The sequence below is a fragment of the Lygodium microphyllum genome, chromosome 2 (genome assembly GCF_053477565.2).
Source record: "Lygodium microphyllum isolate KBCC chromosome 2, Lygodium_microphyllum_v1.1.10, whole genome shotgun sequence".
Lineage (NCBI taxonomy): Eukaryota > Viridiplantae > Streptophyta > Polypodiopsida > Schizaeales > Lygodiaceae > Lygodium > Lygodium microphyllum.
The window spans coordinates 168,606,665-168,621,431 of record NC_141136.1 but is presented as its reverse complement, the minus strand read 5'-3'; the positions used below and the strand labels follow the sequence as shown (position 1 = coordinate 168,621,431).

Here is a 14,767-nt window from a genome sequence, read left to right as displayed (position 1 = left end):
TCCTTCTCTTTGGATTTTCCCCATGTAGCTTGTAATTCGGACGTTGCCAGTGCAGATTAAAGGTCTCTTCAAAGGAAAACTTGGCTTAACATTAGCAGCCTACAAAGGCTAAAAGATATCCACTCATATTGAGGACATTTAAGTGGAGAAATACTACAACTAATACTTGCACTCTTTGTGGAGATGGAGGACTACTGTCCCTCTACCCTTTATACATCCCGGTATTTTCATCTTGGTATATGTTGATTGTGCTCTAAAGCTAAATTCTCCTCTTTGTGATCAGTTGGGAGTGGACATTATCCTACTCCATTGTGGGGACCTATTTCAAGATTCACATAAGCTCAAGATGGCCATGACACCGACCTATCAACCATGCAAATAAGTCACAAAGGCTAAAGCAGCCTTTAAGCCAAGCAGAAGGTAAAAAGGCACAAATTGACCTATTGGAACAAGAAAGAAGGTATTGTGGCCGTGTTTGATTCGGTTGATAGCCTATTAAGTGCCTTAGCAATGATGAAGGTGCCAATGTTTGAACATTTGGTAGCTATCATTGATTTTGGAAGGAAATTACACACTGAAACATAGGCATAGTAGTTTATATTACACGGGCCAAAAATGGCATACACAATGGATTAAGACAGACATAGCGGCGTATTCCACAAGATTGAGTGGCAGCCCGTTGACTATAATATTGGCTTGAGAAGAGGACGATAATAAAGAAGCAAGTATTAAATACGAGCCTACTCACAATAGCGTGTTTAGGACAAAAGGAGGCAAATTATTGAATGTTGTTTATAGGCGACAATGTTGACATATGCATTGACGTCAATCAAAGCTTTTTTGAAGTTTTTCTTTAAACTAAAAGCCACGAGCTTTTATTCGGGGGTGATGGCACTGATTATATATGGATCAGAACGGCGAAGGGATGTTAGGGGGAATCGAGAGAGAGTGGGTAGAGACCTTCGTATTGAAGGAAGGCTACACGCATTCCACAGACTCTGAGAGCGCATTCCAAGGCAATCCTTGTAGCCATAGAAGCTGCCAGGCGTGCTCCAAGCGTCGTCAGGGAGCTTTTGCTATGGCCTTGCCATCGGGAGGAACCAGCCTACTACAACAAAGAAGGGAACGATGAAGTTGAAGATGAAGCCAACAAAGGAGTTCAATGAAGCTACTAAAGCGACGACAATGGAGCAGAAGACGAAGAAGGTGAGGGAGTTAGCGGCTGCAGAAGACGAAAAGACAACGAGCCGAAATCAGAGAAGTGAGCGAGATGACGGAATGAAGATGAAGCGCAGAGAATAGCGAAATCCCTTCTTCTTGATTATGTGTTGGAGCTCCCTCTGAGGTGGTGTGAGCTTGTAAGCTGTCTACCCGCCGTCTCTGTGCCTGTTCTTCCTCCAATGCCGAATGCACCGTTGCCCGGAACATGATAATGGAGACCACCTCGGGTGGTTGTGCCTGCTCCGATACCAAGAAGCGTGCATCTGCCAGGCCTGCTACAAAGGAAGAAGAAGCTTGACTGCAACAACAAGACCTGCTCCTCCAGCTCGCTGACGAGGATTTGGCCTTGCTTGCTACCATCTTGCCAAATGCAGAAGTAGAAGAGATGGCCGAAGACACCTAGTTTTACAGCGTTGGTAGATCTGTGGACTAGGTTTTTTTTTTATATCGAAGATGAGAGAGCACAATGGATGCAAGTAGGGGAGCAGGCCTCTGCTGTCGAGGAAGGAAGCATTCTTGTCTCTCTGCATAAAGATCGACATGAAATACAAAGGCATCAAAGATAAGTGAGTTGGTCAACCTGTAAAGTGGAAGGAAGGTGACAAAGCGGCAGCATTAATCTTCAATCCTCCTCCAAACAAGTTCACTAAAGCTTCTTTGTGGAAGCTGAGATTCTACTGAGCTAAAGACCCAAATGAAACAGAAGCTTTTAGAAGATAAGAGTATCAAATCCTCAATTACAAAGCTGTTCTGCCTATCACCTCTATCATGAAGGAGTTTCTTGCCATGTTAAACTACAGTGGGCTAGCACCAAACACTCAGGGAAATTCCAATTATGTTTGAACTTATATACTATGAGGATCACCTCTACAATTCTTTTCCTTGACCACGAGTCTAGACACATGTACTTCAACCATTCCATTAAACAATTATTTTGTTCTTATTCGCCTTGATCTTGATTCTTGAATTACTTGGAATTGAACTTAGAACTTTTTGCTTCCATCTTGGAAAGCGACCCTGTGAGGAGCGACATTCACGAACCCCCCGCGCGAATCCTGTGCGACACCGTCACCTCTTCTCTCCAGCCTCTCCACTACCCTCACACCCCTTCAAGAGGACATTGCGGTTCATGGTTCATGGCTGTCTTCATCATCTTCCTTGTGCTACAGCACCCTTGTTTCCTTGTATTACATTCACTCCATGATTCAGAACTTCATTATTCCATTTATCAGAGTTTCTTCTCTTGTCCATGTTTGCAGAGTCACTCCGTGTTCCTCCTCGTAAACCCTACTATCTTGTCGGTACGTCATCTTTTGATAGGTGAATCCTTGGAGATACAAATCTCCATGCTCTAATAATGGCAACTGCAAATCTGGCCTCAAAGCTCCTTCCTAAATCTTTGGTGCTAATCTCTTGAAATATCCAGTGAATGCTTTGGAGATACAAATCTCCATGCTCTAATAATGGCAGCTGCAAATCTGGCCTCAAAGCTCCTCCCTAAATCTTTGGTGCTAATCTCTTGAAATATCTAGTGAATGCTGGGCTGCCATGGTCCTCCATGTGTAGGTGTCAAGTGATCTAACCTCCCCATCAAAAGTTTCTTCCAAGGCTCCTCACCTGGAAGCAAACCCCTAATAATGAGCTTGACCAATAAGGCTTTGCTCTGGCTATCTGGGTCTATGATCCCCAATCCTCTTTTGGATCTAGATTGTATGATGACATCCCAAGCCACCTTCGCTCTGACTGGACTTCCATCTCCTCCTGACCAAATGAAGTTCCTAATGAGGCATTTCACCTGGTCGATGCATGACCTAGGGAATGCCCAACAAGAAGTGATGTACCACATGGTCGCCAGAAGAACTTAGTTAGCAACCACTACTCTTCCTGCCAATGAGAGTCTCACCGAGCTCCAATATAAAAGCTTCTGTTTGATGCTCAAAAGGAGGAGTACCAGCTGTTGCTACTCTGAGGTAATGTCAATCCATGGTTGATGAAGAATCCCCGAATTTCTTTAAAGAGTGAAAAGATCTTCAATACTTCAAAACTTGATCAAATCTTGAAGGATCCTTACTATTTAGAGATAAAAAGGAGCAAAAGCCTCCTAAATTTGAGAAACTTTGTTGAAACTTTAATAGCTGCCCATGGATTGCACTTGTTAGGGTTTGAAAAAGATAGCAGAATGATCAAATGATGGAAGAGAAGACTCCAAGATGAGATTTACAAGCTTTGTTAAGCATCCATGCACAATATAAGTGATCTAAGCGATGGAATATGAAGTCATGAGCTATCCATGAGTTGAAAAAAAAATACAAAACTTGGGTTGCTTCTCTGATCACGTGGCATCATCAAACTGAGGTTGATTGGTATGAAAGATGTAGGAATTGATTCCTAGAAGATCATTGTGCCATCCATTGTTGAAGGGAAGCAAACATAGATGGAGTAGAACATTTTTGAAGAAAAATCCATGAAAGCTTCATAAAAAGCTTGAAGAGAGAAGAAAGAAGTCCCTACTTCAAAAAGTAATTGAAGTTTTAGTCTTCTCTAAGTCTTATTACCTCTTCTTTGGTCAAGGTATCTTCAAAATATCTTGTAACTTGGTAACGACTTGCTATTTTAGCCACAATTCTGATAAATTTACGCAAAGTGGTTCATCATCTGGAGCTCGACGCTAGCTACTTCCTAGAGACTTTGCTGATAGGAAAGAAACCCTGACTTTAGGTTGGTCCTAAGTGGGAACGACCGAATACTTCCGCTCGGGGCAGACTCGGGAAGACCTAGATCACAAACCCTGTGACATTCCTTGCGAGTGCCAGGTGGCACTTTCTAGAATCTCTTCCCGATGGGTTGCTAAGACGTGTCCCACAAGTGGACGAGCGGACACGTTACAGTTGGTATCAGAGCGAACCAACGAGATCTAAAGATTACAAGGGAACTTAATGGAGGAAAATAAAGGGAATAAGGGGGTAAACAGGGGAGGGTGAGTAGAATAGAGCAGTGTTTTCTATTGAAAACATTTCTTTACTCACTTATGGATGTTGGGTTGTAGAGTCATGAAGCATGGAGCAAGTTCTTGGTGTTCCAGGTCATGTTCATGACTGCAATGTATGCTTCGAATTATCATCAGAGGCTTGGCATGATGAATATTTTGGACCACATCTATAATTCTTCGCCCCTGTATGAGGAGCAGAGATGGACGGGAGACTCAGGAACATACTACATAGCAGCCCACCGACTCGCGTACCTTCAGACCAACTTGAAGAGAATCAAGTGGATGGAGGATTTAAAGATCGTAAAGCTGTTCGTCTTTGTCAAAGCTCGCGTAAACGCAACTTTTCACGTTAGCGGTCGGGCATCCAAGATATCTCACAGTGGTCCCATAGGGAACCCATGTGAAATCCTCATGTGGTCACCACTCTGGCTGTCTAGTGTTGAATGCCCAAAATTTCTTGCAGTAAGATCCATGTTCCCTTGGTATTCTCTCAAGAGTTCCATGTTTTGGTGCACAACCGGGGAAATCTACCATCAACAAGCACCAACAAAGGCTGAAAATAGAAGAAGTGGCACAGTTGGAAAGGAAGAACAGCAATGAAAGATTGGAGAATCCTTTCAACTATTAAAGAATTGGAGATCTTCATTGCCAAAGCCACTCAGAAAGTTTTCTTGGCATAGTCCCTAATGCCATAATCTCCTGAAAGGCTGAGTGAAGGCTTGTTCCAATAAGATCCCAGTAGCTCACAAAGGACTTATCTAGTCCGTCTTCCCCTGGACACTTGCCTGAGGGTAGTGCCCAAAGTGCCTCCTCCAACTCCTCTGTAAAATGGGCCATCAGATGTCTGCTCATCCTGTTTGTAACCACCCTCTACGTGCTATGCCAAACTGTATCTCTCTCTCCAGGGGGTCTAGTGGTGGATCCTAGTAGGGATGTGTAGTACTGTGTGGCCACTTGTCTCGCCTCTAGAGGGCCCTACGCAATGGATCCATCAGCTCTCTTGAGTCTCCGAACACCTTGTCTAGAGTGTTCAGGCCCCGTGGTGCAGAAAAACTCCCTATTAACCCTGTCGCCAAACTGAGTCCAAAAAGAGGCTCTCACGTGAAATATGTACTCCGATCTAGCTTCCTTCATGGAGTTAATCTCTGCCCTGGCAGTATGCATCCTCTCAACTATCCATCTACATCCTGGCCGTCTCCTCCTCCCCCTATAAGGCAACCAATTATGCCCTCGCAGCTCTTTCCTTCTCTAGAAGCCTCTGTCTCCTCCTTGTGGCCTCCTCCCTGAAGAAGGAACTAATCTCCTGTAGACTCTCATCCAAGTCACTAGCTGCCCGTCCAGCTGAGAAGGGTCTAGATCTCCATGTCTGTGCGACTGTTTCTCTAAGATCATCCTCATAGAACAAGTGCTCCAGAATCCTGACACTGGAATGGGGTCCCCATACTCTCTCAAAAAGAAGTATCTGAATCAGTGAGTGGTCCGAGAGGGTCATGTCAGGTACGATGCCTGTAAGGTCACCTTTGTCACAAGCCCAATCATCCACATAAAATCGATCAATCCTGGAAAAAGTCCTAGCTCCTACCACCCTGTCTCTCCTGGAGAACTCAAGTGAGCCTATGGTCCTGCCAAACTCTACTGTGAACCACAGGTCCTGACCTCTAATCTAGAATAAGAACTCTTCCCAAGCAGCCTGCTCTCCTCCCCTAATAATTTCTGTGCATCTGCCACTGCTGTCCTCAAGAGCCTCCACCATGTTAAAGTCACCCCCTACCACCCAGTGATCAACCTGTGGTAGAGACTGACTGAGGGTAGAGTCCAAAACTGTCTCCTGTCTTGCTGGCCATTCGGGGCATAAATGGCCAAAAAACCAATGAGTGCCTCCTCCACTCTCACCGAGACCCACATGGCTCTCCCTGGAATCAGAATACCCCAGCCCTGTACCAACTGAGTCCACTGCTCCCCAACACATATGCATACTCCAGCCTGTATCTCGGTAGTCCCTACAGGTGCTGCCCAGTAAGTGTGACTCTGACCTGGCAGTAGCTTCCCGCAACATTGGGATATCCTGTCTGCCGAAAGATGGTGCTCCTATAACATAAGAAAATCAATCAATCTTCCTACTAGAGCTTTGTGCAAATCCTGTCACATGATGCTCCAGCCCTGCCTAAAGTGACGACCTCGGAAGCGATGGAGATTGTATAACTTCAGGTGCTCTCATCAATTGGCATAAATCATGTGCATTTGGGATCCATGATACTCATCAATTTGCACAAATTATGTGCTTTTGGGATCCATGATACTCAATAGACAGATTGAAGAATACATAATGAACCGAATTGGATCTCCCTGGGTACCTCAGTGAGGTATTGGTTGACATGTGGGGATTGATATCATTTCTCAGGCATAGCTAGCACAATTACTCCTAAGCATCAGACAGAAGCTCCTCTTGGAACATAGGTAGACTCTTTTTGCCAACCAAGTACTACAAGCCACCATGTGCTATATGGCTTCCTATTATGCCTTAGGTCATGCATTGGCCGAGTGAAGCACCCTAATCTCAATATCAATCTCCATTTCCCTTTCCCTCCACTTACTTTCCCTTTCAATTGCAATCTGTCATCCTCCCTCTCAATCTCCATAATCTTCAGAAAAGTCTGGTTGACATCTCCAAGTGTCATCTGGTAAATCCAAAAAGCTAACCACTTCCCTACAATGGCAGCAACCTTTGGCATAAAAAACCCTCAAGAAAGAAAGCTCTTCGACCCCAAGATGTGACAACTCCGATACACTGAGAGTTTCTAGAGTGCCTTACTGCAACTTCGAATGCTTGAAGATGTTCTTGAGGCGATCCACAAGCACAAGTATATGTCTGGTTTGCTTGGTCGCTTCTGTGCGGAAGTGAACATGTTCAAGCCAACGACTCTGGAGGATGCGATTTCTTTTGCCCATGATGCTAAAGACAAAATTCGTGGACGAGAAAAGTGACCACAACAATTTCCAACTAACGGTAACTTCGGTACAAAGCAATTCGCATAACAAGGATGAGAAACAGGTGTTCAAGACAGCAGTCTAGGATAGCTAGTGAAGTCCAAAAGAAACTGACCTCTAAGCTGGCAGATGCAAATCTAACCTCAAATGCCATCCCAAGGTTTTTGGTTCTGATCTTCTAAAAACTCTAATGAATGCTAGGTTGACATGGTCCTTGAAATATGGGTCTGATGGTCTCTAATCTCCATAGCTATAGGGGTTCCTCATCTGGAAGATGACCTCCAACAATGAGCTTCGCTAATAAATCCATGCTCTAACAAGCTGGATCACAAATCCCAGACTATCTTTAGATCTCATCTGGACGACAATATCCCAAGCTGCCTTCTTCCTAGCCAGGCTGCCATCTTCGCAACCCAATCCTAAGTGGGATTCCGTAGATCGTCTAATCTCTACTTCATCTCAGGTTTTAGTATGACTATCACAGTTATTTATAACCACTGGCAGTACATCCTGGCCAGGATACAATACAAGACAATCTTATTCATAGAATTGATGTTTGACATCTTATGGAGAAATGCCAGGACAAGCCCATGATAGAACAATTTTCCTCCTGCCTAGGAATGTGCATACATCAGATGATCTGAATCAAAAAATTTTGAGTAGTATAAAAATTAATTGAAAGCACTCTTTAAGATTGCACAAAGCCACAGCACACAAGCACTCAACAGAGCATGTTTCAAAAATATCAAGTAAATAAGCTAGACTTGCGTCCAGGACATGCTACCTTCCATGTGAAAGGATTTTCAACAGGGCATCTACATTGAGAAAATATTGGATTTCTTTAAGCACAGATTTAATGTAGAACATAGTGCTTAGAATACCACAAATTACTTGAAATATAAGATCATAAGCCTCAGAAATTGTATACAATTAAGACTGACCAGGTAAAACATTGAAAGTCAATGGATATCCTCCCACATATCTTCCATTATTGGAAACATACACACTTTGAAAACCCAGCTGTTCTGCTACAAAACTGATATTGTTGTATCCATTGCGGTCAATTGAGACATTAAAGTTGGGGCTGCTTGAGAAATTTGTTTTGCGATCCAACAGAGTTACATTCCATGGATAATCAAGATCGGACCTTCCAGTTTTTGCTGAGACTATATTGCCGTATGCATCTCTCAGCGCCACTGTCAACACTAGTAGGTCTCCTGGCTGGTACACACGAGAACGATCTGCCCAAAACATTGAAGAAGATAGAGGATCAACTTCACCTGCATGCCACCATGTAGGAAAAATGAGCACACCTTGCCAGATAACACAACTTTATGCAGTTCCAAATGCCAAAGGGAAATACCCAATGAAATGCATACCCAATCTCGATTACAGATAATCTCAATATTATAACTGAGAGATAAACTACCTCAAGTAATTATTCATGAATAGCTTGTTTCTCCATTAAGTATACAACTATTTCAAATGACAAACATTTGCATCATTCCTGACCCGCCATGCTAATAAGACCTCTACACTAAAAGAAAGCCCAACAAGTGGCTTCAACTCACAGCCACTTATGTAGAGCTCTATATGAATTAATGGTCATACTCTCTCCAATGAGTTATGCATAGGTTTACCTGCAACTAGCTTTATAATTGCTCCATACTGTACCATCTCCAAAAGGTCAACTTGTGATCCTAGGTCATTTGGTTTGCTTTGATCCAGAACTACTACCCGTAAAAGATACTGCTCCATGTCACTAGCTTGATTGTTTTTTATAACACAACTGGCAAAATATTGGTCAGCTGCATCTGGTCCAGCCCCAATGGTGCAGGTTGCACCTGGCACTCTTGAAGAAACATCTGCCAAAAACCATATTCCCAATTGGATTCTGTCTGCAGAAAAAGGCCCACGGTATACAGTGCAACTCTTGCATCCAGGGTGTTTCCCGCACACAAAATCCTCGCCCTGGAAGACCCTACAGCCATTTCCATCACAATCCTGGTAATATGCAGATAGAGTGAAGTCGAATGGTACACCTTCTATCACAGTAATTCTCTGGTCTCGGAGACTTATTCGTGTACATCTTTTGCTCAAGACATAAGCAGAATCAACGATAATACCTGCATCGCAAGAAGAATATAGCAATGAAGCTAATAGAAGATATGATCCTTAATAACATTGGAGTACTTCTGAGCTCCTTATTTGATACCAAGATCTTAGCATTTAATTACACTTTCAACAGAATATATAAAGGTTCAAAGGAAAGGATAGAAACCCAGTTTCCTCACAGTGTATGCATAGATATTTATGTTTAATTTTATTGTCAAGGAAACAAGAAAGGTAAATAACATTGACTAGAGGTCTCGAATACCAGAACACGTCCCATAAATTATGTGTCTGTTCACAGACCATCAATTGTCTACAAGACTAGGACACAATGGCATTCCTCCTTATGCCATGTTTATGCTAAAAGATACTTGCTATAAGATGTATTCATCTGGACAAGGCACCACAACTAGCTGTACAAGATGCAAAGATTCATACAGCTTCAATAAACCACACTCCTGGAGTACATGGACTAGCTTTCAACTATCAAGATGAAAGTGAAAACGTCCTAACTTCATTTCTCCCAAGAATAGAAAATTGTCTTGAATGGCACATCTGAGTAATCATTACTATGGTTTTCTTGGTACAAGAAACTCGCAAATGTGCCAAAAAATGTCACATCAGGTTCCCTATTTCTGCACCTGAGAAAAGGATCCCTATCAGAACACTTGACATAAATGCAGCCATGTCTGCAAATGAGCAGAAGAAGTTCCCTCCTCCTCCTCCTCGGGGGGTCTCTGTCGCCATCGCCATTTCCGGAGCTTCGCATCCGTGTTCCGTGACAGTGAAGCCGTCCTCATTACAGACTACGTGCGGCTGCACAATCATGCACAGCCAGTTTGCTCTGAGCAGCTGATGCCGCTATCATTTGCACGGTCTAGGCCGTTTCTTGATGCTGCGTGTGATGCCACCATGTCCGTAATTGCAGCTGCCTTCAGTGTTCCGTGCCAGTGAGGCCTGCCCAATCATGCGCGGCCGTTTTGCTCTGAGCAGCTGATGCTGCCATCATTAGCACGGGCTAGGCTGTTTCTTGATCCTGTGCCTGATGCCGCCATATCCGTAATCGCAGCTGTCTTCAAGGGCTTGCGAGAGCCATCTGTAGGGCGTTTACCCTAGGGTGCGCCTCCGGATATGGTTTCCCAGTCCCAGGAAAAGCTGGCAGTTAGCAAACGACAAACAAACTTTTTAAAAATAGAGAACTTTGCCAAAATGCCCCCAAATTTTGTGGAAATTCTCAAAATGCCCCTCAAATTTTAAAGTTTGAATTTGGCATATTGGACAATTCAGCAAAACTTGGAGGGGCCTTTCGAGGATTTTGGTCCAAATGGGGAGGCATATTGGGAATTTTAACTCTACATGATTGAAAGTTTGCTATGATAAGCCTACTCTCATTTACTGTTGATCCTATGATATAATTACCATTAATTCATCATACTTATACTGTCTTTACATGCAAAAAATAACAAGAGTATCGGTTCTATAGGATTGGAAGCTTACTATGTTAAGCCTACTCTTTTATACCTTCATAATGCTCTAAGGTTGTTAACTTAAGCCTACTTTTGTATTGTAGGCGCGAGACCTTTTCCTTTCCTAATTTGCAATTACTCATATTGATACAAATATCATTAATTGATATTGCTTACGTAAGAGATAATGCGCAATCTCATTAAAAGTTGAAACTATGTTTAAGTACATGCTTACAACTAAATGTAATGATTGTTTAACATCTTGCTTTTGTTAAATGTTAAACTATATAGTCCGTCAAATCAAAGTTGAAATTGTTAACATATAATAAAGTGAATATGGACACCACACAATACTCTTTTGTTGCAAAAGGTACACATGTTGGTGGCCTACATCACCTTACTACATTTTGTTCCTTTATGATGAACATGTACAATGTTGCAAAACTCGTAAGACGTAGGAAATCTACTATCACCTTCCAACATTCTATTCCCATATATTGAACATGTACTATGTTTGTTTGCAAAACTTGAACTCTTATTAGACATTTGTAGTCTATGTGAAAAAACCCTATCCCCATATGTCAACAATTACACCTATCTATTGTGCTTAATTGAACTGTACGAAGATATTAAATGAGACTATTTCTCCCTTCGTACCCTATGATATACACAGTAAAATGCCTACAATCATATATTGTAAAGCACACAAGATTTTTAAAGAACCCTTTTTAATTAAAGAAAACCAAACAACTTAAATTAAGTAGGTGGAAAACCAAATCTATTTTAATCAAATCCATTACCACCCAAACACTCTACTAAAGATGGGTATCTAGTGGATGTAGCTTTGAATGTTGTTATAGTTAGTGGGATTCTGGAGAAAATAGTCAATTGGTTGGATGGCAATGGTGCTAGCTCTAATGGGCTATCACAATGAGGCATGGGAGATTGGCCAAGGGAGGCTGGTGGTGAACGGTAACAAACTAGACTTGCTATGCAAGAACTTTAGCATATGTGGAGGTGTGGTGTCATTCATATTTGCATGAGGTTGAATGAGTTATTCCTAACTATGGCTATTATTGCAGGCCATGGACATGCTTATTTAGCTTGTTCTTGCGCCTTTTGATAAGGTCATCATTGTTGTTAATAGTAATTGGAATTGCCAAGGTGAGGTAATTTAAATATCACACTAAAAGACACAATTGAATAAACATCAAAGCTTATGAATAATTGATCACTATGTGTTTAATCTTGATGGAAGTAGTCCCTCAGATTGCAATTTGAGTATGAACTTGAAGATATCAATAAACACAAATGTATTGTACTTGTAATAAAAACTAATGGGTTAGGTTTTTGCTTCGTTGGAAGAATTATCTTTACAGGAGATTACTCCTTATAACTTGTACGAATAGTCCATCAGTAGATTAATATCCTCACAACAGTAAGTTTGAGACTTGAGAGAACAAGTCCTTAGTTCAGCACCCGAATATGTTAAGCTAGTCGCAATATCACTTCAATTTTTTTTCTTCAATACGAAATCCAAGTGGGAAAGAAATATGTAAAGTAGTTATAAAGAATATTAAGTTAAGAAAACACATGTTTCTCTATGATTACATCTATTCAATTCATGTTTCCATTGTTCATTGATATAAACATCAAAATGAGAAGTTGATAGCTCATGAACTATACCTTGGGTCCTTGAGTGAAATGTTAATTGTTCATCCATAGCTTTTGATTGTCTATGTAAATTCTAGTCTAGGCACAAAGCATTGCGAGCTAAAAGGGACAAAGCAAGGAGACAAACTTTGATTAGTATAAAGGCAATCAAAGTGAGTGTTACATATTGGATTGACATGGAGTATATTGTTGTTGTAGCTAATACTACATGATCCCTATGTTCATAAGAAGAATTTTAAAACTCTGAGAAAGTAAAGACCTCTTATTGAGAATAAGTCCCTCCTTATCTCCTTCAAACACGATCATGCACCCATCCCAATGCATATTATGCATCATTTAAGCATACACTTGATATGGTTTGATAGATGTATTATGCATCAACACATCAAATATGACTCCTTAGGTATTTCAAGGTGTCTTGATGTCCAAAATGCTTATAAAGATTCATAATAGCTCATGAAAGCAATTGTGGAGGGCTCAAATACAAAACCTCCATAAATAGGTTAATAAGTTAACCCAAAGGGGGAAGAAGTACAATGCAAAAGGTGAAGAATGAAGTAATCTAAAAGAAGCATTCATCCAATCTTCCCCAAAATTAGCATGTTTCTATTTTGTATCAAGCAAAAACATATGCAGCTATTAAAATAATAAAAAATAGGGGGCTTGGAATACTCTACAAGGGAAAACTCTAATTAACAAAGACAAAATAATAACAATAATGTGTTGCTTTGTGAAAATTGCTACAAATTTATTGACATGTAATATGTTAGGGTCCAAGACATGCTACGAGACATCCTACTATTTGTTAGGGTTTTTGGAAAATAAAATTTTAAGTGAAAATAATTGAACCCCTAAGATAATCAAATGATATAGCCTCCCCTTGGCCGTGAGCTGGGGGGCAAGGGGGGTGTGATGCACCTGCGCTCAATCACTCACTAGACACAACATAGAAAGGTAACACAATATGTGAGAGCAAGGTATACTCTTGTATTATTCAATGAAAGAAATGGCACAACATAGGCACATCCCAGGACTACACTCTCGTGACACCGCACATGCGAGGGTTCACCACTAGGTATAGGGAATCACATGTAGAGTGGAAACCAAGCAGGGCTCAGAGTCACTACTGCTCCCTATATAGGTGTTTCTAGCAACAATGCCATGGTATATCTACAAAGCCCTTACACTCACCCCCACATAATGGATTCTTGTCCTTAGCAATCTAAGGGTAGAGCTTATTAATTCATTTTGAGATCTTAACACAGCTGCTTCTAATAAGCTAGTCATTGTCTATCGATCTAGGACTTGATGCATTAGCAGGGTCTTAACGCAACCTTTACTATCACGAACGTCAATGTCTCCATTGTGGATGCAAATGCTTTCTGGTAGGTCAAGCTTGTATATCACCTCATTCAGGACCTGAGTGGTGTAGTAGGGTCCATAGTAATGGTGATTGAACTCGTGGCTCATATTCTTTGGGAGGAACATATGTTTGGAGCTAACTAGGACCATGTTGCCTTTGGTGAAGAGGATTGTCTTACGTTTCTTGTTGGCCTATTCGGTCATGGTGATTTTGCTCTTTTCCAAACTCTGCTTAGCTACTTCATTTTGGTCTCTCCATTTCTTCAAGAATTCTTATGCATCCTGATCTTTAGCTTTGGCAGCTCGTAATGCTAAGGCTAGGGGTGTGATGACTTCTTTCATTGTGGCTAACTCAAAGGATGTGTAACATGTTATTGAGTGAATTGAGCTGTTATAGTGGAACTCGAGTACATCAAGGTACAATGCCCAATCTTTTTGGTCCACACAGGCATAGCTCCTGAGATAGTTTTCAATGCCTTCATTCACTCTCTCTATTTACCCATCACTCTTGAGGTGGAAGGATTATGAGAATCTCAACTATGTTTCCTGAGTCATCTTTAAGAGTTCCTTCCACATGTCACTCATGAATCTACCATCTTTATGCATCTCCTTTGGTGAGGTGGGATAGTGGAACAATTACCATGCTATAATCCTTGACAAATCTTCTACAAAACACTGTGAACCCTAGGAATTTCTGAATTTCTCTCATGATCTTTAGCACAGGCCAATTCTTCTCACTGCATCTACCTTCTTGGGGTCTACTTTGATGCCTTCCTCACCTATGATGAACCCTAGGAATTCTAACTCCTTCACTGTAAACTCACATTTTTTAGGTATGGCATATAGTTTATGTTGTCTCAACTCCTCAAAGATTGATCTTAAGTATTTCTTGTGTTTCTCTAGGGTCTTACTATACACCAAGAGATCATTTATGTAGATAATGACAAAGACATCT

The 14,767-nt window shown here is 41.5% G+C and overlaps 1 protein-coding gene across 2 annotated transcripts in view; it reads right to left on the bottom strand.

The window, feature by feature from the left end:
* LOC148040593 (uncharacterized) overlaps positions 1 to 10,450 on the bottom strand; it is a 180,756-nt gene extending 170,306 nt beyond the window's left edge. For both annotated transcript variants that reach the window (XM_087701152.1, XM_087701160.1), the window contains exons 1-3: positions 9,952 to 10,450; positions 8,839 to 9,324; positions 8,140 to 8,478 (exon numbers count right to left, since the gene is read on the bottom strand). In XM_087701152.1, the coding sequence (XP_087557278.1) occupies positions 8,140 to 8,478; positions 8,839 to 9,324; positions 9,952 to 10,138 (1,012 nt within the window). In that variant the 5' untranslated portion in view covers positions 10,139 to 10,450. The remainder of the gene's footprint in view (positions 1 to 8,139; positions 8,479 to 8,838; positions 9,325 to 9,951) is intronic.
* Positions 10,451 to 14,767: the final 4,317 nt, after the last annotated feature.